General features: G+C 43.5%; 1 protein-coding gene across 1 annotated transcript in view; it reads left to right on the forward strand.

Moving 5' to 3' along the window:
• The first annotated feature begins 4,751 nt into the window (after positions 1 to 4,751).
• The window catches only part of LOC144683705 (ADP-ribosylation factor-like protein 6), a 61,705-nt gene continuing 39,523 nt past the window's right edge, over positions 4,752 to 26,933 (forward strand). Inside the window, exons 1-3 of the mRNA XM_078547011.1 lie at positions 4,752 to 4,874; positions 21,051 to 21,112; positions 21,530 to 21,598. Of these exons, the coding sequence (XP_078403137.1) occupies positions 4,752 to 4,874; positions 21,051 to 21,112; positions 21,530 to 21,598 (254 nt within the window). The remainder of the gene's footprint in view (positions 4,875 to 21,050; positions 21,113 to 21,529; positions 21,599 to 26,933) is intronic.

The raw sequence follows: 26,933 nt of genomic DNA on the forward strand, positions 1-26,933 counted from the left end.
GGCAATGCTCTGGGGACCCGGGTTTGAATCCCGCCATGGCAGATGGTGGAATCTGAATTCAATAAAAACCTGGAATTAAAGGTCTGATGATAACCATGAAACCATTGCCGATTGTTGTAAAGACCTATCTGGTTCATGAATGTCCTTTAGGGAAGGAAATCTGCTGTCTTTACCTGGTATGGCCTACACGTGACTCCAGACCCACTGCAATGTGCTTAACTCTTAAATGCCCTCTGAAATGGCCTAGCAAGCCAATCAGTTGTAACAAACTGCTACAAAAAGTCACAAAAAAGGAATGAAACCGGATGGAGCACCTGGCATCGACCTAGGCACCGGAAACGACAATGGCAATCTCAGCCCTGTCAACCCCGCAAAGTCCTCCTTACCAACATCTGGGGGCAACAACTAGTGCCAAAATTGGGAGAGCTGTCTCACAAACTAGTCAAGCTACAGCCTGACATAGTCATCCTCACAGAATCATACCTTACAGATAATGTCCCAGACACCACCATCACCATCTCTGGGTATGTCTTGTCCCAATGGCAGGACAGACCCAGCAGAGGTAGCAGCACAGTGGTATACAGTCAGGAGGGAGTTGCCCTGGGAGTCCTCAACATGGACTTCGGACCCTATGAAGTCTCATGGCATCAGGTTAAACACGGGCAAGGAAACCCCCTGCTGATTACCATGTACCACCCTCCTTCAGCTGATGAATCAGTGCTCCTCTATGTTGAACACCACTTGGAGGAAGCACTGAGGGTGGCAAGGGCGCAGAATGTACTCTGGGTGGGGGACTTCAATGTCCATCACCAAGAGTGGCATGGTAGCACCACTACTGACTGAGCTGGCCGAGTTCTAAATGATATAGCTGCTAGACTGGGTCTGCGGCAGGTGGTGAGGGAACCAACAAGAGGGAAAAACATATTTGACCTCATCCTCCTGCCGCAGATGCATCTGTCCATGACATTATCAGTAGGAGTGACCACCGCACAGTAATTGTGGAGACGAAGTCCCGTCTTCACATTAAGGATACCCTCCATTGTGTTGTGTGGCACTACCACCGTGCTAAATGGGCTAGATTTCAAACACTTCTAGCAACTCAAGACTATGCATCCATGAGGCGCTGTGGGCCATCAGCAGCAGAATTGTACTCGAACACAATCTGTAACCTCATGGCTCAGCATATCTGCCAGTCTACCATTACCATCAAGTCAGGGGGTCAACCCTGATTCAATGAAGAGTGCAGGAGCACATGCCAGGAGCAGCACCAGGCATACCTAAAAATGAGGTGTCAACCTGGTGAAGCTATAACACAGGACTACTTGCATGCCAAACAGCATAAGCAGCAAATGATAGACAGGGCTAAGCGATCCCACAACCAATGGATCATATCTAAGCTCTGCAGTCCTGCCACATCCAGTCGTGAATGGTGGTGGACAATTAAACAACTCACTGAAGGAAGAGGTACACAAATATCCCCATCACCAATGATGGAGGAGCCCAGCACATCAGTGCAAAAGATAAGGCTGAAGCATTTGCTACAGTCTTCAGCCAGATATGACAAGAGGATGATCCATCTAGGTCTCCTGCGGAGGTTCCCAGCATCACAGATGCCAGTCTTCAGCCCATTCGATTTACTCCACGTGATATCAAGAAACGGTTGAAGGCACTGAATTCTGCAAAGGCTATGGGCCCTGACAATATTCCGGCAATAGTACTGAAGACTTGTGCTCCAGAACTTGCCGCACCCCTAGCCAAGCTGTTCCAGTGCAGCTACAACACTGGCATCTACCCGGCTATGTGTAAAATTGCCCAGGTAAGTCCTGTACACAAAAAGCAGGACAAATCCAACCCGGCCAATTACGACCCCATCAGTCTACTCTTCATCATCAGTAAAGTAATGGAAGGGGTCATCAACAGTGCTATCAAGTGGCACTTGATTAGCAATGACCTGCTCTCTGACGCCCAGTTTGGGCTCTGCCAAGGCCACTCAGCTCCTGACCTCATTACAGCCTTGGTTCAAACATGGACAAAAGAGCTGAACTCCTGAGATGAGGCGAGAGTGACTGCCCTTGACATCAAGGCCGCATTTGGCAGAGTGTGGCATCAAGGAGCCCTAGCAAAACTAGAGTCAATTAGAATCAGGGGGAAAACTCTCCACTGGTTGGAGTCATACCTAGCAAAAAGGAAGATGGTTGTGGTTGCTGGTGGTCAGTCTTCTCAGTTCCAGGACATCACCGCAGGAATTCCTCAGGGTAGTGCCCTTGGCCCACCATCTTCAGCCGCTTCATCAATGACTGTCCTTCCATCATAAAGTCAGAAGTGGGGATGTTCGCTGATGATTGCACCATTCACGACTCCTCAGATACTGGAGCAGTCCATGTCCAAATACAGCAAGACCTGGACAATATCCAGGCTTGGGCTGACAAATGGCAAGTAACATTCGCACTACACAAGTGTCAGGCAATGACCATCTCCAACAAGAGAGAATCCAGCCATCGCCCCTTGATGTTCAATGGCATTACCATTACTGAATCCCCCACTATCAATATCCTGGGGGTTACCATTGACCAGAAACTGAACTGGACTAGCCATATAAATACTGTGGCTACAAGAGCAGGTCAGAGGCTAGGAATCATACAGCAAGTAACCCACCTCCTGACTCCCCAAAGCCTGTCCACCATCTACAAGGCACAAGTCAGGAGTGTAATGGAATGCTCCCCACTTACTTGGATGAGTGCAGCTCCCACAACACTCAAGAAGCTTGACACCATCCAGAACAAAGCAGCCCGCTTGATTGGCCCCACTTCTACAAACATGCACTCCCGACGAACAGTAGCAGCAGTGTATACCATCTACAAAATGCACTGCAGGAATTCACCAAGGCTCCTTAGACAGCGCCTTCTAAACCCACACCCAATACCATCTAGAAAGACAAGGGCAGCAGGTAGATGGGAACACCACCACTTTGTAGTTCCCCTCCAAGCCACTCACCATCCTGACTTGGAAATATATTGCCGTTCCTTCACTGTCACTGGGTCAAAATCCTGGAATTCCCTCCTAACAGCACTGTGGGTGTACCTACACCACATGGACTGCAGCGGTTCAAGAAGGCAGCTCACCACCACCTTCTCAAGGGCTGTTAGGGATGGGCAATAAATGCTGGCCCAGCCAATGAAGCTCACATCCCGTGAATGAATAAAAAACAGTACCTGCTGACAGAGTCACATGAGAGGATATGTTTTTAATATTTTCAAATTCTTTCTTTATAATTTTCAAATATCTGCATCTCTCTGAGGTGCCTCAGGGAGCTTTTCCAGCGTGCATCCGCAAACTTCCACGCTCACACTCCTACCCCCCCCCCCCCCCCCCCCCCCACCCAGGCAATGCTGAGTGCTGCCATGCCCGTTTCACACTTAGCGGCTCTTAATTGGCCCGCCAGCGTGAAAATGCAGTCAGGCTCCGATCGAGGGCGGCGGTCGCATCTGCGGCTGCTCGCCCCTGCCGAATGCACCCAACAAGGCCAAAATTCTGCCCCTGGATTCCCAAATAGCCACTTGCTTCTCATGGTTTATATATTGGCCAACACTGCCCTTGCAGTACAATATAAATCCCTAAAGTGCAAGTTTTAAATTCTACAACGTCTATTATTTTCAACCATACGCTTGTTAACTCAAGGTAGCCATCCAGAGGCTAAGGCAGTTGTGGCCTGTGTGTGTGGTCACACTGGCTGCCTGCTTCTCTTCTGTGGCTATGTCTGTGCCTGGGTGACCCCGCAGAAGGAGCAGACAGTGCCTGCTATTACACATGAGGGCTTCCACAAACAGTTGGCACAACGGAGACTGCAGTGCATAGTTGATACAGAAAATATTATGATTTAATTTGCTCAATTCTTTTTTCTTTGGTATGATTTGGGTGTTTATTGTTTATATCCCTCTAAAAAATGGGCACTTTTGTTGGATTTCTTTTGTAAGAACATAAGAAATTGGAGCAAGAGTAGGCTATTCAGCCCGGTAAGCCTGCTTCATCTTTCACTAAGATCATAACTGATCTGATTGTGGCCTCAACTCCACTTTCCCGCCTGCCTCCCTTAACTTTTCACTCTGTACATCAAAACTCCGTCTAACTCAGCCTTATATATATTCAATGACCCAGCCTTAACTGCTCTCTGGGGTAAAGAATTCCAAAGATTTATAACCCTCCTGACAGAAGAAATTCTTCCTCATTTCTCTTCCAAATGGGAGACCCCTTACTTTGAAACTGTGTCCCTTCATTTGGGTTGGTGACATTGGGAGCGACTCAGTGCCTCTAAGGGTTCGATTAAGAGTCAGATTCATCGACTACAATCTAAGAATACCAATATAAAGCAATCCTTATTACGGTCTGGATTCGTGCTCTTTCTTCAAAACTGCTGAGTTAACTGAAAGCCGGCAGAAAAACCGTATTTTGTGGTGGTGCAGCCAGCTTGGAATGTGCCGCTGTTTGATTGCAACATAGGCGCAATACGAATGCCGTTTTAAAAAAAGGGGGCATATGGTGTCCCCTGCCTCCTTGTCCCCAGGCTGCAACCTTGTTCTATTTCAGGGTAGATATCTCAGCGCAGGGTGAGAGCAGCAAAGTTGATGCCTGGGTCCCGGGTGCAGGTACAGTGAGGTTGAGTTTTGCAGTGGCGTCACTGCAGACACACAAGCGAGAGCAGCGCGACCTGGCAACCAAATAGGAGAGCCGGGTCACTGCTGCCCAATCCAACCATGGGTTTGTTGGGTAAATTAGCCGTTTGGCTGAGGATGAAGCGTAGGGACGTGAACGTCCTTTGCTTGGGGCTGGATAACAGCGGGAAGAGCACAATCATCAACCGCTTGAAGCCTGCCAGTGTGAGTACGGAAGATAACGTGGCGATTAATCCCCTCATTCATGTATTATAAATACATCCTGTCCCGCCCCATCAAGGGCGCGTAGTTTATCCTTCCCCATATAGAATTGCAACCTTTTTACACAACGAACATTCAATTGATAAAAACAAAAAACTGCGGATGCTGGAAATCCATAACAAAAACCAGACCTGCTGAGTTTTTCCAGGTAGTTCTGTTTTTGTTTTGAACATTCAATTGACTTTGCTGCAGTCCGACGTTATGTATGTTCCAATAAAATTTCAGGAATCGACTTTGTCTGACAACTTAAAACCTTTTTAGTTAAGTGGCTGGTACTGTTACACAACTCCATTTTAGAGAAAGAATCGAAGCATCCAAGGTGTGTGCGTGTCTCGCTTTGGAGCATCTCTTTTGAAAAAATTGCCTGGCCGTGCAATGGCAGACATGCGCGAACATTCCCCCCTTTGTTTTCATGAGGCCCATTGCAGAGCACGTATGAAAAGACCTGAGAAGTTGTGGAAACCCACTATCTGTCCCCACTCCCCTTTCCCATCTGGCGTCACAATTCCCCACCCCTTCTTTCTGTCTAGTGGTCTTCAAGCCATTATAATAGCTTACTTACCTTCTAGTCTGTTGATAATCTAGATTTACAGACCCTTTCTTTTTCAATATTGGGAACCCTTCAGAGGACTGGTAAATTTCCCCTGCTGTCTACTCAGATAAATAGCTGCCAGGTTCCCACAGCAGCCACCACCTCTGGTCGAATCACTGATAATGTGGGTGGAGTCTGACAGCTGGTTGGTGCCTTTGGGACAGGGTTGCTCACATTTTCAGCTTTGGCCTTTGAGAGCTATATAAGAGTTCATGATCTAAAATTGTTGAACTCAGTATTCAGTCCGGAAGGCTGTAAAGTGCCTAGTCAGAAGATGAGGTGCTGTTCCTCCAGTTTGCGTTGAGCTTCACTGGAACAATGCAACAAGACTGAATATTGAGTTCAACAATTTTAGATCATGAACTCTCTCCTCCATCCCCACCCCTTTTCTGTGTTTTCCCCCTCCTTTTTGTTTTTTCCAATAATTTATATAGATTTTTCTTTTCCCACCTACTTCCATTATTTTTAAATGTATTTCCATCCATTGTTTTATCTCTACCTTTTAGCCTTTTTAGATTCCTTCACCCCACCCCCACTAGAGCTATCTGTACCTTGTTTGTCCTGCTTTCTACCCTTAATTAGCACATTCCTTTAGATAATATCACCACCTTCAACACCTCTTTGTCCTTTTGTCTGTGACATCTTTTGGTTATCTCCATCTATCACTGGCCCTTTACCTAGCTCTTCTTGTCCCAACCCCCCCCCCCCTTAAACCAGCTTATATTTCACCCCTTTCCTATTTTTACTTAGTTCTGTTGAAGGGTCATGAGGACTCGAAACGTCGACTGTGCTCTTCTCCACTGATGCTGCCAGACCTGCTGAGTTTTTCCAGGTATTTTTGTTTTTGTTTTTGTTTTGGATTTCCAGCATCCGCAGTTCTTTGCTTTTATCAGCTTATATTTCACCTCTCTTCTATTTTTACTTAGTTCTGTTGAAGAATTATATGGACTCGAAATGTTAACTGTGTTCCTCTCCGCAGATGCTGCCGAGTTGAGTTTTTCCAGGTATTTTTATTTTTGTTTTGGATTTCCAGCATCCGCAGTTTTTTGCTTTTATATTAAAGTAAAATGAGTGTTAGTCATGAAAAGTACTCTTCTCTGAGGGAAAGTCTGCTTGTATAAGCTGACCTGATTCGGAGTTCTTGAATTGAGTCCTAATTGAGGCAGGACTGCAAGAAACAAATGCTAGTTACTCCTGATGACAAAGTGGAAAACACAGCCAGTGCATTTTCTAAAAATTCCCAAGATCTCACTAGCAGGCTTGTTTATTCTGGTGGAAGGGTAAAACAATGGAGCTCTGAATAGAGCTGCGAGGTCTACAGGGCTTTGGTAGTATTGAGGAGGCACAGGAGAATGTGACCTAAAATACTTGGCTTGTTCTCAATTGATTGTTCAGAACCTGGGGTGGGGGGGTTGGAGGAGTTGACTTTTAATTGCAAAATTGTCAATTGTGTTGCTGACTGTATGATAAATTTAAACAAATTCAGCAAAAACAGGTGGTTTTCATTGACTGGAAGGCTGAATCCTTACTTTCTCACTGTTTTCTGTCATGCCATAGGCACTGACTTTTTCTTTCCCTCACTGCTTGTTTCTACTTTTAGTCTGTTGTGTTCACTGACCCTCTGTTTATTTTTTCACTATCTGTTTCTCTTGGAAGTCTCTTCCTGTCTGCCTCTTCCTCACATGCTGCTTCTGGATTTTTGGTTTACTTCTGGATTTTTGGTTTACTTCTGTCCCCCTCCTTGATCATAAGACCATAGAAGTAGGAAGGAGTAGATCATTCGGCCCGTTGTGACTGCTCCATCATAGGATCATGGCTGATCTGATTTTGGCCTTAACGGCACTTTCTTGCCCTTCCTCCATAACCCTTGACTCCCTCATCAATCAATAATATGTTTAATTCAACCTTGAATATATTCAAAGACCCAGCCTCCACTGCTCTCTGCGGAAGAGAATTCCAAAGGCTAACAACCCATTGAGAGGAGAAATTCCTCCTCTTTTCCTTCCTAATTGGGATACTCCTTATCTTTAAATTGTGCCCCCTAGTTCTAGATTCCTGCAAGCAGAATCCTAAATGTTTCAATAAGATCACCTTTCATTCTTCTAAACTCTGATCAGTATAGGCTGAACCTTTCCTCATAAGACAACTCCTTCTTTCCAGGAATCAACCTAGTGAACCTTCTCTGAACTGCTTCCAAAGTAATTATATCCTTCCTTAAATAAGGAGACCAAAGCTGCACACAGTACTCCAGGTGTAGTCTTGCCGGTGTTGTAGTACAGTTGTAGTAAGACTTCCTTAGTTTTATACTCCATCCCACTTGCAACAAAAGCCAACATTCCATTTACCATCCTGGTTACTTGCTGTACCTGCAACAAGGACACCAAGAACCCTCCATATGGCAGCATTCTGCAGTCTGTCTCTATTTAACTATTTTTAAAATTCTTTCCGCGAGTTGGCTAGGCCAGCATTTATTGCCCATCTCCAATCGTCCTTGAGAAGATGGTGGTGAGCCACCTTCTTGAAATGCTGCAGGCCTTGTGGTGTAGGAAGTGGGTTCCATGATTTTGACCCACTGACAGTGAAGGAACGGTAATATAGTTCCAAGTGAGGTTGGGGTGAGGGTTGGAGGAGAGCTTGCAGGTGGTGGTGTTCTCATGCATCTGCTGCCCTTGTCCTTTGAGGTGGTAGTGGTCGTGGGTTTCTCAAAGTTTGGTAAATTGCTGCAGTGCATCTTGTAGATGTCACATACTGCTGCCACTGTGTATCAGCGGAAGAGGGACTGAATGTTTAGGGTGATGGATGAGGTGCCAATCAAATGGGCTATTTTTTCCTGGATGGTGTCAAGCTTCTTGAGTGCTGTTGGAGCTACACTCATCCAGGAAAGTGGAGAGTATTCCATCGCACTCCTGATTTGAACCTTGTAGATAGTGGACAGACTTTAGGGAGTCAGGAAGTGAGTTACTCATGGCAGAATTCCTTGCCTCTGGCCAGCTCTTGTAGCCACAGCATTTAAATGGCAGGTCCAGTTCAGTTTCTGGTCAATGGTAACCCCCAAGATGTCGATAGAGTGAGATTCAGCGATGGTAATGCCATTGAATGTGAAGGGGAAATGGTTAGATCCACTCTTGTTGGAGATGTCATTGTACGGCACATGTGTGGCATGAATGTTACTTGTCATTTGACAGCCCAAGCCTTAACGTTTTCCAGGTCTTGCTGTATATGTTCTGAGGAGCTGTGAATGGTGCTGAAAACTGCACAAATTCAGTGAACATCCCCATTTCTGACCTTATGATGGAAGGAAGGTCATTGATGAAGCAGCTGAAGATGGCTGGGCAGTGGTGATTAATCTCCAAAAACCACAACCATCTTCCTTTGTGCTAGGTATGACTCCAGCCAGTGGAGAGTTTTCCCCCTGATTCCCAATGAGTCCAGTTTTGCTCAGGCTCCTTGATGCCACACTTAATCAAATGCTGTCTTGATGACAAAGGGCAGTTACTCTCACCTCACCTCTGGATTTCAGCTTATTTGTCCATGTTTCGACCAAGGCTGTAAGGAGATCAGGAGCTGTGTAGCCCTGACGATACCTAAACTGAACATCAGTGAGCAGGGTATTGCTGAGTAAATGTCACTTGATAGCACTGTTGATGACCCTTTCCATCACTTTGCTGATGATCAAGAGTTGACTGATGGCATAGTAATTGGCCTGGTTGGATTTGTCCTGCTTTTTGTGGACAGGACATACCTAGGCAATTTCCCACATTGCTGGGTCGATGCCAGTGTTGTAGCTGTACTGGAGCAGCTTGGCTGGGGGTGCAGCTAATCCTGGAGCACAATTCTTCAGTACTATTGCTGAAATGTTGTCAGGGCCCATAGTCTTTGCAGTATCCAGTGCCTTCAGCCCTTTCTTGATATCACGTGGAGTGAATTGAATTGGTTGAAGACTGGTATCTGTGATGCTGGGGAACTCTGCTTCTCTGTTCCTCCTGTCAAAGTGGACAACCCCATTTTTCCACATCATACTCTGTCTACCAAATTTTTGCCCACTCACATAACCTTTCTATATTCTTTTCCCGATTCTTTGTATCCTCCTCAGAATTTGCTTTTCTGCCGACCTTTGTACCATCAGCAAATTTGGTTGCAATACAGGCGTCCCTTCATTCAAGCTGTTAATATAGTTTGTAAATACTTGAGGTCCCAGCACTGATCCTTGTAGCACTCCATTCATTACAGTTTGCCAACCTGAAAATGACCCATTTATCCCGACTCTTTGTTTCCTGTTAGTTAGCTAATCCCCTCTCCATGCTAATATAATCACCACCAAGACCCTGGGCACTTCTCTTGTGCAGTAACCTTTTACATGGAACCTTATCAAATACCTTTTGGAAATCCAAATACACACCTACGTGTTCCACTTTATCTACCCTTCTTGTTACATCCTTAAAGAGCTCTAATAAATTTGCCAAATACAACTTTCCCTTCACAGAACCATATTGACTCTGCCTAACTGTATTATGATATTCTAAATGTCCCACTACTACCTCCTTAATAATAGATTCTAGCATAAGAGAAGAGGGTACAGTAAGATTTCCGGAGAAGGGAATCATGGAAGAGGATGCAAGGATCTGAATGAATCCTGTGGAGGGTTGTGAAAGTACTTAGTGGGTGATCATAGCGTCTGGAAGCAGTAGGAAAGGTCTCTTCTAAAGAGTAGGAACTGGATGTCAGGATATAGCAGCACCAAAATAAATATTTTGATATTTTGGCACAGATTTAAAGTGATTGGTAGCAGGATTAGAGGGGACCTGAGGAAAAATGTCTTCACCCAGAGGGAGGCGGTTGTTTGCAATTCACTGCCTGGTTTGGTGGTGGAGGCAGAAACCCTCAACTCATTTAAAAGACACCTGGATCTGCACCTAAAGTGCTGTAACCTGCAAGGCTAGGGAGCAGGTTCTGGAAGGTGGGATTAAAATGGGCAGCAAGTGTTTGTTAAATTTTTATTACTTTTTCATTTCAGCTGGTGCACACATGATGGGCTGGAAAGCCCCTTTCTGTGCTGTAACTTTTCTATGGTTCTATAATATTGTTTTAAAAGGTGGATGGATTATCACATGCTTCTAGGAGTAAAATGTAGAGATCCCCTGCACAGGCCTGTAGCTCCTACTTACAGCATGCTAAGATGCATGTTGTCTGCAATTCTTCAGCTTGATTTAATGGCTTCAAAGCCTGCCAATGTTCTCCTAACTGGCCAGTTGTTGCTATCCCTTTCCTCATGCAGTTACCTGTGTAGCTTTGGCTTGTATTCTTATGGATCTATGCAAAAATTTTTTTAAAGAAAACATTTCGTTGTATTTGACACTGTGCTATTCATTTTTCTTTCAGTACCATATTATGAGGAGATTCATTCACTACTTCATTTTTGGTTTGTTGCCTATGCTGACAACACCGCATTTATTGTCCACCTCAAGTTGCCCTTAAGGTGGCAGTAAGCTGCTTTCTTGACCCTCTGCAGACTGTATAGTACTCCCACAGTGCTGTAAGGTAGGAAGTTATCAGAATTTTGACCCAGTCACCATGGAGGAATAGTCATATATCTCCATGTCAGGATGATATGTGACTTGGAGGGGAACTTGGAGGCAATGTTATTGCCATGTAGGAGCCTTGGTGCAGCAGTGCATCCTGTAGATATTACACACTTCAGTCAAGGTACATCAGTGATGAAGGGAGGAGATGCATATGGTGGTGGGTTTCCTGCCGATCCTAAAGTGCAGTGCCCTGAATTGGACACAATATTCCAGGTGAGGCCAAATAAGTGTTTTATAAAGGTTAATCATAACCTTCTTAGTTTTGTACTCTATTCCTGTATTTATAAAGCCCTGATCCCATATGCCTTTTTAACCACTTTCTTAACCTGCCCTGTCATCTTCAATGATTTGTTCCTGAACCACCTTTAAAATTCTGCCTTTTATTTTGCCTCTACTCATTCTTTTGCACTTCTCTGCACCAAATTTTATCTGCCATATGTCCACCATCACATAAGCCTGTCTATATTCTCTTGAAGCCTTTCACTGTTCTCCTCACAGTTTACTTCCAGGTTTTGTATCATCTGAAAATTTTGAAATTGTGTCCTGTACATCCAAGTCCAAGTCAATATATATCGAGAAAAACAATGGTCCTCGAATCAACTCCTGGGGAACACCGCTGTATACTTTCCTCCAGTCCGAGAAACAAATGTCCACACTACTCTCAGTACCTTGTTTTTCAGCCAACTTTGTAGCATGCTGTCACTGTCCCTTTTATTCCATGGGCTTCACTTTGCTGGCAAGCCTATTATGTGTCACTTTATCAAGCACCTTTTGGAAGTCCATACATATCACATCAACTGCATTACCCTCATTCAACACTCTCTTTTACCTCATTAAAAAGCTCAATCAGGTTAGTTAAACACATTATACCTCTACAAATCCGTGCTATCTTTCCTTCATTGATCCATCCTTGCCCAAGTGACTATTAGTTTTGTCCTGTGATTATTGTTTCTAAAATCTTTCCCATCACTGAGGTTAAACTGACTGGTTTACTGGGTTTATTCTTACACTCTTTTTTGAACAAAGCTCTAACATTTTGCAATTCTCTAGTCCTCTGGCATCACCCTTGGATCTATGAAGGATTGGAAGATATGGCCAGTGCCTCCACAATTTCCACTCTTACTTACCTTAGCATCCTCGAATGCATCCCATCTGGTCCTGGTGACTTATCAACTTTAAGTACAGCCAGTCTTTTTAGTCCATCCTCTTTATTGATTTTTAGCCTTTTCAGCATTTCAGCTACCTCTTTCACTATGACTTTGGCAGTATCCTCTTCCTTGGTAAGGACAAATGCAAAGTACTCACTTAGTACCTCAACCATGCCCTTTGTCACTAGTTGTAAGTCTCCTTTTTGGTTGCTAATTGGCACCACCCATCCTCATATTATCTGCCTGCTATTTATATACACATAGAAGACTGTTGGATTTCTTTTGATGTTAGCTGCCAGTCGCTCCTCATACTCTCTCATTGTTCCCTTTATTTCCGTTTTCACTTGCCCTCTGAACTTTCTGTATTCAGCCTGGTTCTCATTTATATAATCAAGTTAACATCTGCACCCTTATCTGCTTCATCTTACACTATTTCTTTCTTATTCAGGGAGCTCTGGTTCTGTTTGCCCTATCTTTCTTTCTCATGGCAATGTACCTTGACAGTAGCCAAACCATCTCCTATTTAGTTGCAGCCCAATGTTCGATTACAGTTTTGCCTGAGAAGTCTTCCTGTAATTGTATAGAATTTTGGTGACACCACATCCTGTGTACTAAGTACAGTTTTGGTCTCCTTACCCAAGGAAGGATATAACAGCCTCGAAGATAGTGCAACCAAGGTTCACTAGATTGATTCCTAGGATGAGAAAATTGCATTTTGAGGAGAAATTGAGTAGGCTGGGGCTCTATTCCTTGGAATTTTGATGAATGAGAGGTGGTCTCATGGAAACATATCAAGCTCTTAAAGGGCTTCTTAGGGCAGATGCTGTTTCCCCTGGCCTTTTGTGTTTGAAACTAGGGCTCACAGACTTAGAAATTTCATTGCCAATTCAGGACAGAGATGAGGAAAAATTTCTTCACTCATAGGATTAGGATCTTTGGAATTCTTTACCCCTAAAACCGTGGATGCTTAGCTGTTAAATATGTTCAAGACAGATATCGATAGGTTTTTGAATACTTAGGGAATTAAGGTATATGGCGATAGTGGAGGAAGGTGGAGTTGAGGTAGATCAGCTATGGTTGTGTTGAATGGGAGAACAGGCTTGAACGGCCTAATGGCATACTCCTGCTCCTTATGTTCTTATTTTCTTAACAGTCATTCTGATGAAGATAAAATACTGCTAACAATTGCCTGTCAAAAACCTATAAACTTTACTAAGATGTGTCTTTTGTTGATAAATTCATACCATTCCAAACATTGGTGAAGGAGAAAGATCGTAAATTTTCACATTGAATGGCAGTATGCATTTAAATAAATATACATGTGAAGTACATTTACTTGTATTCTATGTACGGAGAGTTCTACTAAAATCAGTGCGTGTTGCTAAAATGCACCCCATACTTGGGGCTTCTACTGGACAACTGCGATGCAAAGAATGCGGTTGCATTCTTAAGCTATTCTGAGATAAAATCAATCAATTAATCAAATGAAGTGCGAGATACACAGTAATGCTTTAAATTTCCAAATGATTATGGTTGCATTAGACTATTTGCAGATCACTGTGTGGTCTACGCATCAGGGAAAACTCAAAATCATATCAATTCCTTGCCAGATGAGCTTCTGGAATTGCAGCAATGGCAGGACCAATTTCAATGGTATTCAATGCCAAAAAATGCTACGTTATGTGCATCACCAACAAATAGGGTTCACCAACAGATAGCTGTAAGTGCTGTAATCAAATTCTTCAGCATACTTGGGGGTTCATCTTCGAAACATTCTTCAATGGGGATTTTACATTCAGCAGATAATATCCAAAGCAAACAGGGTTTTTGAATTTCTGAGGAGGAATCTTTGGTATTGAAACAAAAATATTAGAGTTGCAGCTTATCAAACTTGTTTGTCCAGTCTAGGATTATGCAAGCTGTGTGGGGGATCTTTATATGGCTAGAGACATAAATAAGATGGAAGCAATCCAAACACATGCATGATTCTGCATGAATCAGTATGGGAAATTCACTAGTGTCACATCCTTGATCAAAGATTTGGAATGGGAATCACTACAGCAAAGAGGGAGAAAAGGAAACTGGTTATGTTCTATAAAATGTGGAATGAACTGGTGGGAATTGACAGAAGTAATTACCTAGTGCCCCCTGGCAATGACAAAACATAAGGCAGGCACCCACACAAACTACAAAGGCCACTTGTTTCCAATATAGTGTATCACAACCTTTCTTGCCAGGAACAATCCCATAGTGGAACAAGCTGCCAAAAGAAATAGTCACAGCCCCATCACTTGAAATCTTCAAAGTACAACTTTAGATCATCTCCATTTATAAGTATTTCCAATATCATGACTACCATAACAGCACGTCATGTCTGGTTCAGTTTGCGCTAACCACATTCATAAATGTTGACGGAATACAGATGTTAGTCTGTGATGTGACACAACCAAAGCAAAAGAAGCAGGGGGCAGAATTTTGCCCTTGATGGGCGGGCGGGCCCGACCGGCTCGGCGGCAGGCGGGCAGCCGATCGCCACCGCCGAAGCAGGCCCCGCCGCCATTTTAAGTGGGCGGGCCAATTAAGGCCCGCCCAGCGGGCTGCCCGACAAGAAGTGCTATGCGCTTCCTGTGCAGGGGGAGGAGGGATTCCCCAACTGTCAGAGTGCGCTCTTTCGCGCATGCGCGCAAAAGAGCACACATCTCCCTGAGACTAAGTGCTGTCTCAGGGAGATCAGTGAAAGTTTCATAAACCTCAAAAATAAAATAATGAAAAAATTATTAACATGTCCCCCTCATGTGACAATGTCACACGAGATGGGACATGTTAATAAATATGACAAAAGCTTTATTAAAGATTTTTTAAATAGACTTGAAACCTCATCCCGCCAGTGGATGAGGTTTCATGCTTTTTCAGAAACCCGTTGGGTCTCCTGGCCTGCCCACCAGCCTTAAGGTTGGACGGGCAGGTCCTTTAAGTGGCTTAATTATCCTGTCAATGGCCTCAACATCATCCCGCATCATTTTCACGTTGGCGAGCGGGCCCCGCCCCCAACTTGCTGACGGAAAAATTCTGGCCAGAATCTTTAGAAAGAGTCCTACTTAAATCTGTAACCATCTTGTCCACAATTCCACGTTTGAGCAGCTCCAATCAGTTTTCTGCCCTGCAACAGCACTGATATGGCCCTTGTTAAATGCACTACTGACATCCTATGTGACTGTGGCCATGGTGAACTATCCTTCCTCATCTTTTTTGAACAACCTGTAGCATTTGATGTGGTTGACTCTGCCATGCTCCTCCAACACCTCTCCTCTTGTTTATGAGGCTGCCCTTATCTGGCTCCATTACTATCTAATCAGTCATAGCCAGAGAATCTCCTGCAATGGCTCCTCCTGCTACTTGTGTACAGTTACATCTGGAACTTCCCAAGGACCTATCCTTTGTCTCCTCCTATTATTTACATGCAGCTCCTCAGCAATATCATCTAAAACACATGAAATTCCTGAAGTACGCTGATGATGTCCAGCTGCACCTCATCACTGCCGCTCTCGACCCCTCCACTGCCTCTGATTTGTCATGCCACTTTTGCAACATCCAGTGTTAGACAAGCATGAAGTTCCCCTAATTAAATATTCTGAAGAACTAAGCTGTTGTCTTTGGTTCCTGCCCCACAAACTCCATACCTCTACCTGGCTACTGCCCGAGGCTGAATAGACTATTTGAAACCTTGCCATCCTATTTGTCTCTCAGCTGAGCTTCTGACTTCATATCCTCTCCATTACCAGATCTGCCCACCTCCACCTCCATAAGGTTGCCCATCTCCACCGTACCTCAGCTTACCTGCTATTGAAATCCTCACCTGTGCCTTTGTTACCTCTGGGCCCGACCATTCCAATGCTGTTCTGACAGGAATCTCACCGTACAACCTCCGTAAACTTGAATTAATGAAAACTTCTTCTCCTTGTATCCTAACATGTGCGAGGTCCCGTTTGCTGTAGGGTGTTGGTTATAGTTTGGTAGGTCTGAAGAAGTCTTCATAGGCATACGTAGGTTAATTGTAGGTCCTTATTGACTCTTAGAGCTATTTACAAATATACAGTAAAGGGTACAAGCTAGGAGCTGTCTCCATGCTCGCTGGTACACACAACTCTGTCCAACACTCAACTGACCCTGGGTGTGGGTCATGTGTTCTCTGCATGGGCAGTGCTGTACTCTTAGGTTCTACCTTCTCTACATTCAGCCAATTCTGGCCTCTTTTGTGCACCTGATTTTCATTGCTCCAACATTGGCAGCCATGTCTTTAGCTCCTAGATCCTGAACTCTGGAATTCCTTCCATAAACCTCTGCACCTCTCTTTTCTCCTTAAAGACGCTCCTTAAAATTTTTACCAAGTTTGTGGCCACCTGACCTAATATCCCATTTATGTGGCTCGGTATCAAATTTTGTCAAGTTTTCTTTGATAGCACTCTTGTGAAGTGCCTGGGACATTTTACTATATTAAAGGTGCTAAATAAATGCTAGTTGTTATTATAATTGAGCTCAGAACGTGTTCAGGAGAAACTGATATCTAATTTATTCAAAGATATCCTTCACAGCAATTTGTGCTTGTAATGTTAATGGAGCAAGCCATGTTACATCCAGCTGTGCCTTGAATCATTAAATCATAAAATGGTTACAGCACAGAAGGAGGCCATTTGGCCTATCGAGCCCGTGCTGACTCTCTGCAAGAGCAATTTAGCTAGTCTGGCTCCCCTGCACTTACACTGTAGCCCTGCCATTTTTTTTTTCTTTCGGGTGCTTATCAAATTCCCTTTTGAAACTCGAGTTTGAATGTGCCTCCATCACCCTTTCAGGCAGTGCATTCCAAAGTGTAACCACTCACTGCATAAAAGTTTTTCCTCATGTTATCTTTGTTTCTTTTGCCAATTACCTTAAATCTATGTCCTCCCGTTCGCCAGTTCCTCCTTCCATTAATAGGAATGGTTTCTCTCTATCTACTCTGTCTAGACCTTCATGATTTTGAATACCTCTACCAAACCTCCTCTCAACCTTCTATTCTGTAAGGAGAATAACCTCAGCTTCTCCAAACTATCTATGTAAATGAAGTCTCCTGTCTCCTGTCTTTTGAACCATTCTCGTCGACCTGCCCAGGGATGGTGATGATGGTGTCTGGGACAGAGTCTATAAGGTATGATTTGGTGACTATGTCAGGCTGTTGCTTGACTTGTCTGTGGGACAGCACTCCCAATTTTGGCACAGGCCCCTAGATGTCAGTAAGGAGGACTTTGTAGGGTTGACAGGACTGGGTTTGCTGCTGTCGATTCTGGTGCCTAGGTTGATTCCAGGTGGTCTGTCTGGTTTCATTCCTTTTAGACTTCGTAGTGGTTTGATACAATTGAGGGGTTTGTTAGGCCATTTCAGAGGGCATTTAAGAGTCAACAACATTGCTGTGGGTCTGGAGTCACATTGTGGGCCAGACCAGATAAGGATGGCAGATTTCCTTCCCTAAAGGACATTAGTGAACCAGGTGGGTTTTTACAACAATCCATGATAATTTCATGGCACATTACTGAGATTAGTTTTTAATTCCAGATTTATTAATTGAATTTAAATTCCACCAGCTGTTATGGTGGGATTTTAACCCATGTCCCCAGACCATTAGCCTGCCTCTCTGGATTACTAGTCCAGTGACATTACAACTATGTCACCGCCTCCCCTTAAAATTTTTTAAAAATAAAATAAATCCCGACTATGCTATCTTAAAATAAATATTTTAAACACATTTTTATTTTAACTACCTTAGTATAATATAATTCCATATAATGAAAGGTTCATTTAAAAGTCAACATAGTACTATCAGATTATGTGTGATGTTCAGCTGAACTGGATGTAAGAGATAAGGGAGCGATTTGAGAGGCTGTCAAGAGGTAGAACTGGATGTCATTGGCTGACCCCATGGATTACGACAATGATGCTGTTGGGGTAAGTAAAGTGAAAGTAACCTGTAAGAAGGATGCAAAGGGTAGAATTTTCCTAGTCCCGTGGTGGTGGCTCTGGAGGCTGGGTGTGGCTGGAAAATTTAGGAAAAAAAGCGAAAGGTTGCCTTCCTGACATGTTCCCACCTCCTCATGCATTTTCTGGAGTGCAGGAGCGCAGCAGTAACGGCAACGTGCCTGGCAGCAGCAGCCAGATAGTCACAGTAATTATTGATGTAATTAGCAGGCATTTTTTGAATGGACTGCAATTTTGCTAAAGGCAGATGGGGCCCCCGCTTTGTTTGCAGTTTGTCTACTCTCAGAAGGCAAGCGCATAGTGGGGAGTCAGGGCACCATGAGGTGAATTTGAAGTTTTCATCTTGAAGGATTAAACTGGCAATCCTCAGGCCATCCCCTTGTAAAGGCTTGCAAATGGATATGCTGTACCTGTAGACGGATACACTAGGTAGTGTTGGGGGGGAAGAATTGGCTGCTAGTCAGATCATCATTATTGTACCTCCATCCTTTGCCATCTCTTGCTCCATTCAGATCAGCAGCACACAGCCTTCACAATGGGGCTTCTGGTTCCCCTTCACTTTGGGCGTTCTGATTGGCCCTCCTTCTGCACCCCGCTCGCTGTCCTTAATTGGATAGTAAATTGTGAGATGGCCTACAAATTGGCTGCCGCTCACTGGCCGCATCCCGTAACATTAAACTGGCGGGCATTCTACTAGAATGCAGGGGATCGGTTCCCCATTGCCCGTGGCAATGTTCAGCCCAAAGAGGCTGCAAAGGGATATAGCTGGGTTAAGTGAGTGGGCAAGAATATGGCGAATTGAGTATAATGTGGGGAAATGTTTTTGAAAGGAAAAATAGAAAATAATTTAAATGCTGAGAAACTTTTAAAGGTTGTTGTTCAGAGGAATGTGGGTGACCTAGTACATGAAACACAGAAAGTTAACCTGAAAGTACAGCAAACAATTCAAAAGGCAAATGTTATGTTGGCCTTTATTGTAAGGGGGTTGGAGTACAAGAATAAGGAAGTCTTGATGCAGTTGTGTCTGGATGAATCCAGCTCCAACAACACTCAAGAAGCTCAACACCATCCAGGACAAAGCAACCCACTTGATTGGCACCACCTTAAGTATTCACCTGCTCCACCACTCACACATAGTGGTAGCAGTGTGTACCATCTACAAGATGCACTGCAGTGATTCACCAATGCTCCTTCAAAAGCACCTTCCAAACCTGTGATCTCTACCACCTAGAAGAACAAGGGCAGCAGATGCATGGGAACACTGCCACTTGCAAACACCCCTTCAAGTCACACACCATCCTGACTTAAAACTAGATTGCTGTTCCTTCACTGTCACTGGGTCAAAATCCTGGAACTATCTCTTTAACAGCACTGTACCTCACCACAGGGACTGCGGCGGTTCAAGAAGCAGCTCACCACTACCTTCTCAAGGTGAATTAGGGATGGGAAATAAATGCTGGCCTAGCCAGCGACACCCACAACCCATGAGCGAATATTTAAAAAAATTGTACGGGGCTTTGGTGAAACCACACCTGGAGTATTGTGTACCGTTTTAATCGCTGTCCCTAAAGATAGACTTGTTTTTGAAGAGATGCAGGAAGGTTCACTTGATTGACACCCAGGATGAGAGGGTTGTTCTATCAGAAGATATTGTGAGTGTAGAAGAATGAAAGGTGATTTCATTGAAACATATGAGATTCTGAGATGGCTTGACAAGATATATACTGAAAGGCTGTTTCCCTTAGCTGGAGAGTCTAGAACTAGCATTATCCAGGATAAGGGGTCGGCCATTTTGGACTGAGATGAGAAGACATTTTTTCACTCAGGTCTATGAATCTTTGGAATTCTCTACGTCAGAGGGCTGTGCATGCTCAGTCATTGAGTATATCCAAGGCTAACCTTGATTGCTTTTTGGATTCGTAAGGGGAAGAAGGGATAATGGGGATTGGGTGTGAAAGTGGAGTTGAGATCGATGATCAGCCATCAGCTTGATAAATGCCAGAGTAGGCTTGAGGGACTGTATGACCTACTCCTGCTCCTATTTCTTATCATCTTATGTAGGTTGAGAAGCTGAGGGTTCAAAAGTTGATTACTGGGAGCCTCTGGAAATGATTGGTGCTGTACAGAAGAGAAGACATTGCTGGAGATACTCTTGCTTTGTTTGAATAGATACGCGTGGAACCAATCGAAGACAGTCACTTGGAGCTGGACTGAAGACTGTTGAAAGAGGTTGGTGTGTCAAAAGCTGCAGGCCAAGGAGGATGAAGAATTATGCCTTTGGTTATGCCTGTTCAGGTTTTATTTTGAGGGGCAGAAAACTGGAAGAATTCAAACTGGAGGTTACAGGAGAGGTGAACACAGCAGGAGTCAATACTGGAATTAAAGCAAAATACTGTGGATGCTGGAAATCTGAAGTAAAAACTAAAAATGCTGAAAAAACTCAAGAGGTCTGGCAGGATCTCTGGAGAGAGAAACAGAGTGAATGTTTCGAGTCTGTATGACTCTTCTTCAGAGTCAATGGAAAGTGGACAAGAATGAGAACCCAAAGTGACTTTCCTTCTCCTTATCCCAAGAGTGCATCCACACTGCGGGCAGGGAAAAGTTGCACAAATTGAGAAATGAAACTAGGTCTCTTTAATTTACACTTCAGTAGACTACTGAATGTCACATTGTGATTGCAGTGTCCATAAAATGTGATATCTGAAGTAAAAAGGTAGGGATAGTTAAACAAAATCTCTATATACTAAGTGTTTTAAATTGATTTAAACCTTTTCCCCTTATTCTTCAGGCACAAGCTGAGGAGCTTTTTCCGACAATTGGATTTAGTGTGGAGAAATTCTCTACATCCAGGTACAGTAACTGGATTTATATAAATAATGCTCCCTCTTTTCCCACACTGCCCCACCTCTTTTCTTTTGCACTATCTATGTGGCCTCTGGAGAAAAATGTCCAAATTCTGGACATTTTCTGTGGTGGGCCATTGAGACTTCCCCAATCCATTTTAGTTAGCATCATTACCATTGGCAGGCAGAGGTATTATTGTGGACTGAATTCAGGCTCAAGCCTGAAAGATGAAAGAACAATGTACTAAACCAGTGGGATCACAAACTTCTCTTTTGGTTTTTCTCTGTATTTGCACTTGTCCTCCGCTCACAGTTTCATGTGGCTAGGATAGATAAAGATTAAAACAAGCATTCACTAAATTAAAGTAATCATACATTATTATCTATCACTTTTTTTTCTGTTGGTTACTTTGTTCAATTTCAGATTGTCCTTCACTGTGTTTGATATGTCTGGCCAGGGAAGATACCGAAGCCTCTGGGAAAACTACTATAAGTAAGTAAGATGACAGTAAATTAAATGATATGTAAAATGCATGAGTGCAATTGTGTATTTTGTACAGAATCTGTGAATTGTTCATTTATGGCATTTGTTCTGACTTACATGTATCATTAAATATATTCTTCAGTGTAAAGCGATGAGTTACAGTTTAAAAAGGTACTAGATGACAATGATGGGAAAGAAAAACAGGAAATTAAAGCATGCCCCTTGACGTTCAGTGGCATCACCTTCACTGAATCCCCCACTATCAACATCCTGGGGGTTACCATTGACCAGAAACTGAACTAGACTAAACATATAAACTGTGGTGACAAAAGCAGGTCAGGGGCTAGGACTTCTGTGATGAGTAACTCACTTCCTGACTCCCCAAAGCCTGTCCACCATCTCCAAGGCACAAGTCAGGACTGTGATGGAATACTCCCTACTTGCCTGGATGAGTGCAGCTCCCACAACACTCGAGAAGCTTGACACCGTCCAGGACAAAGCAGCCTACTTGATAGGCACCACATCCACAAACATTCACTTCCTCCACCACCAATGCACAGTAGCAGCATCTACAAGATGTACCATCTACAAGATGCACTGCAGTAATTCATCAAGGCTCCTTAGACAGCACCTTCCAAACCCATGAGCGCTACTATCTAGAAGGACAAGGGCAGCAGACAGATGGGAACGCCACCACCTGGAAGTTCCCCTCCAAGCCACTCACCACCCTGATTTCAAATATATCGCCGTTCCTTCACTGTCGCTTGGGCAAAATCCTGGAACTTCCTTCCTAACAGCACTGTAGGTGTACTTACACCACATGGACTGCAGTGGTTCAAGAAGGCAGCTTACCACCACCTTCTCAAGGGCAACTAGGGATGGATAATAAATGCTGGCCCAGCCAGCGAAGCACACATCCCATGAATGAATAAAAAAATAGATAAGCTGGGACTGGTGCTGAGAGTGGGGGAGGAAGAGGGTAGATGCTGGGAGCAGTGCTTTGGAGTAGGAGAATAAAGGAGAATGGCAGCATTAACTGAGAGAGAATGGGTAAGTCACAAACTCAGGAATGCAGTAGATACCTTCTTGAGTTCAGTGGAGTCAGTCACTTGCTTGAGTTGTCTAGAATAAGAAATAGGAGCAGGAGTAGACCATGCTGCCCCTCAAGCCTGCTCTGCCATTCAATATGATCAGGCTTGATCATCTTCCTCAACTCCACTTTCTAACCTGCTCCCCATATTCCTTGATTCACTGATGGATTAATAATCTATCAATCTCAGTCTTGAATATACTCAATGATGACACAGCCACAACTCTGTGGGGCAGACAATTCCAAAGGTCCATAACCCTCTGAGTGAAGAAATTTCTCTTCATCTTAGTCCTAAATGATTGATCCCTTATTTTGAGGTTGTGCTTCCATTTTCTAGATTTGCTAACCAGGGGAAACAACTCTGTGTTTACTTCAGAAGCTTCTATGTTTCAGTGAGATCATCTTTCTCTTCTCTAAACTCCAGAGAGTATAAGTGCTATTTACTCATGATAGGACAACCATCACATTCCAGGAATCAATCTAGTGAACCTTCACAGTACTGCCTCCATGGCAGGTATATCCATCCCTAGATATGGATACCAAAATAATGCACAGTACTCCAAAGCACTGTGCAGTTGTACAAAGACTTCCTTATTCTTCTACTCCAATCCCCTTGCAATAAAAGCCAACATGCTATTTGCCTTCCTAATTGCATGCTGTACCTGATTGCTAACTTTGTGTTCCTTGTATGAATACTCCCAAGTCTCTCTGAACATCAACATTTAAAAGTTTCATATCTTTTCAAAAATATTCTGCTTTTCTATTCTGACTACCAAATTTCCACCACCACTTTTCCCCACCATTATACTGTATTTGCTAGCTTGATGCCCGCTCATTTAGCCTGTCGATATCTCTTTGCAGTCTCTTTGTATTCTGCTCAGTTTACATTCTCATATAACTTTGTATTGTCAGCAAACTTTGATACATTAGTTTCAGTCTCCTCATCTAAGTTAGTAATATTGATTGTAAATAGCTGAGACCCCAACACTAATTCTTAAGGTACTCCACCAGTTAGAGCCTGCCAAATTGAAAATGCCCCGTTTATCCCTACTTTCTGTTTCTTGTTCATTAACCAATTTTCCATCCATGCTAATACATTACCCCAACTCCATGAGCCCTCATTTTGTGTATTAATCTTTTCAGTGGCACCTTATCCTGCAGATTTGTCGGCTTGTAGCCCCTTAAGGTTCTCCAATACTTTTTTTCCACTGATATGAAATACCTTAAGTTCCTCACTGTTATTAGCCAGTTGATTATCCTCCATTTCGGTATGTAATTTGTGTCTTCTATTGTGAAAACACAATATTTGTTCAAATTCTCTGCCATTTCCTCATTCACAATGCTAACTTCACCTGTCTCTATCTCCAGGACACTAACATCTACTTTTGCTACTCTCCTTTTTATTTACTCATAGAAACATAGAAAATAGGGGCAATAGGTCATTTGGCCTTTTGAGCCTGCTCCACCATTCAGTATGATCATGGTTGGTCCTCATCTCAACGCCGTACTCCCACATTCTCCCCATACCCCTTGACGCCTTAAGAGTCCAGAAATGTATCTGTTTCCTTTTTAAATATATTTAGTGACTTGGCCTCCACAGCCTTCTGTGGCATATAATTCCACAAGTTCACCACCCTCTGAGTGAAGAAGTTTCTCCTCATCTCAGCCCTAAATGGTCTACCCTGAGACTGTGACCCCTTGTTCTAGACCCCCCTAGACAGAGGAAATATCATCCCTGCATCCAGTCTGTCCATCCCTGTCAGAACTTTATATGTTTCAATGAGATCTCTCATTCTTCTAAACTCCAGACCTAGTTGGCCCAATTTCTCCTCATACAACAATCCTGCCATCCCAGGAATCAGTCTGGTGGAACTTCACTGCACTCCCTATATGGTAAGTGTATCCTTTCTTAGGTAAGGAGACAATACTCACAATACTTCAGGTGTGGTCTCACCAAGGACCTGTACAGCTGCAGTAAGACATCCTTGTTCCTGTACTGAAGTCCTCTCACAATGAAGGCCAACATACCATTTGCCTTCTTAACTGCTTGCTGAACCTGCATGCTTGCTTTCAGTGATTGGTGTACAAGGACACCCAGGTCCCTTTGTATATCAACATTTCTCAATCTATCACCATTTAAATAATACTCTGCCATTTTGTTTTTCCTACCAAGGTGGATAACAACACTTATCCATGCTATACTGCATCTGCCATGTATTTGTCCACTCACTCAACATGTCTAAAGCACTTTGCAGCTTCTCAACACCCTCCTCATCACTCACTTTTCCACCAAGTTTCATGTCGTCAGCAAACTTGGAAATATTACATTTGGTTCCCTCATCCAAATCATTGATATATATGTTGTGAATAGCTGGGGCCCAAGCACTGATCCCTGCGGTACCCCACTAGTCACTGCCTGCCACTCCAAAAAAGACCCATTTATTCCTACACTCTGTTTCCTGTCTGTTAACCAATTCTCAATCCATGCCAATATGTTACTCCCAATTCCATGTGCTTTAATTTTACACACTAACCTCTTATGTGGAACTTTATCAAAAGCTTTCTGAAAATCCAAATACACCACGTAATCTGGTTCTCTGTAACCTATTGTGTTAATTACATCCTCAAAAAACTCCAGTAGGTTTGTCAAACATGATTTCCCTTTCATAAATCCATGTTGACTTTGTCTAATCCCATTGATATTTTCTAAGTGTCCTGTTATCACATCCTGTATAATAGCATTTTCACTGCTACTGGTAGTGTTATTCACTGTTTTCTCCCTCCTTCTGTCTTTAAATAGTGGGGTTACATTTGCCACCCTACAACCCCCACCCCAACTTCTCCCCCCCCCCCCCCACCAACCTTAAACCAGCTTATATTTCACCCCTCTCCTAATTTTACTCAGTCTGTTGAAGGGTCATGAGGACTCGAAACGTCAACTTTATTCTTCTCCGCCGATGCTGCCAGACCTGCTGAGTTTTTCCAGGTAATTCTGTTTTTGTTTTGGATTTCCAGCATCCGCAGTTTTTTGTTTTTATTTTTTTTACTCCACTTTCCATTCAAATGAAGAATTCTATCATGTTATGGTCACTGTTCTCTAAAGGATCCCGCACAACAAGATTATTAATTAAACCCTTCTCATTGCACAATACCAAATCTAGGATAGCCTGTTCCCTAGTCGGTTCCTCGACATACTGGTCTAAAAAACCATCTCATACACACGCCAGGAATTCATCCACCACAGTATTATTGCTAATTTGGTTTGCCCAGTCTATATGTAGATTAAAGTCACCCATCAATATTGTAGCACCCTTGTAACATGCATCTCTAATTTCCTGTTTAATACTGTCCGTACCTTACTACTACTGTTTGGAGGCCTATAGACAACTCCCACTAATGTTTTCCACCCCTTGTTGCTTCTTAGCTCCACCTAGACTGATTCTACATCTAGATTTTCTGAGCCAATATTATCTCTCACTATTGCACTGATTTCATCCGTAACTAACAATGCAACACCACCTCCTTTTCCTTTTAGCCTGTCCGTCCTAAATATCGAGTACCCTTGGATATTTAGTTCCCAGCCTTGGTCACCCTGCAGACATGTGTCCATAATCGCAATCACATCATACCCGTTGGTATCTACTTGCACTGTTAACTCGTCTACCTTATTGAAAATGCTCTCTGCATTCAGATACAGTGCCTTTAGACTTGTCTTTTTAACATTTTTACACTTTTTTTTGTACTATGGCCCTATTTGCTGCTAGCCCTTGTATCCTCTGCCTTCCACTTTTGCTTTCTACTTTTCTGTCTTTCATTCCTATCTTTGTTTTCCTCTCTTGTGCTTCCCATCCCCCTGCCAATCTAGTTTAAACCCTCCCCAACAGTACTAGTGAATACCCTGTGAGGATATTGGTCCCAGTCCTGCTGGGGTGCAACCCATCCAGCTTGTACACGTCCCATCTTCCCCAGAACCAGCCCCAATGCCTCAGGAAACTAAATCCCTCCCTCCTATACCATCTCTTAAGCCATGCATTCACTTGGTCTACTCTTCTATTTCTGATCTCGCTAGCATGTGGCACTGGGAGTAATCCTGAGATTACTACCTTTGATGCCCTGCTTTTTAATTTATTTTCTGGCTCCCTGTATTCTGCTTTCAGGACTTCATCTCTCTTTACCTATGTCATTGCCCTGATATAGACCACAGCCTCTGCCTGTTCAACCTCCCCCTTCAGAATGACCTGTAGCTGCTTAGTG

This window comes from Cetorhinus maximus, chromosome 8 (genome assembly GCF_964194155.1).
Source record: "Cetorhinus maximus chromosome 8, sCetMax3.hap1.1, whole genome shotgun sequence".
NCBI classification, from domain to species: domain Eukaryota; kingdom Metazoa; phylum Chordata; class Chondrichthyes; order Lamniformes; family Cetorhinidae; genus Cetorhinus; species Cetorhinus maximus.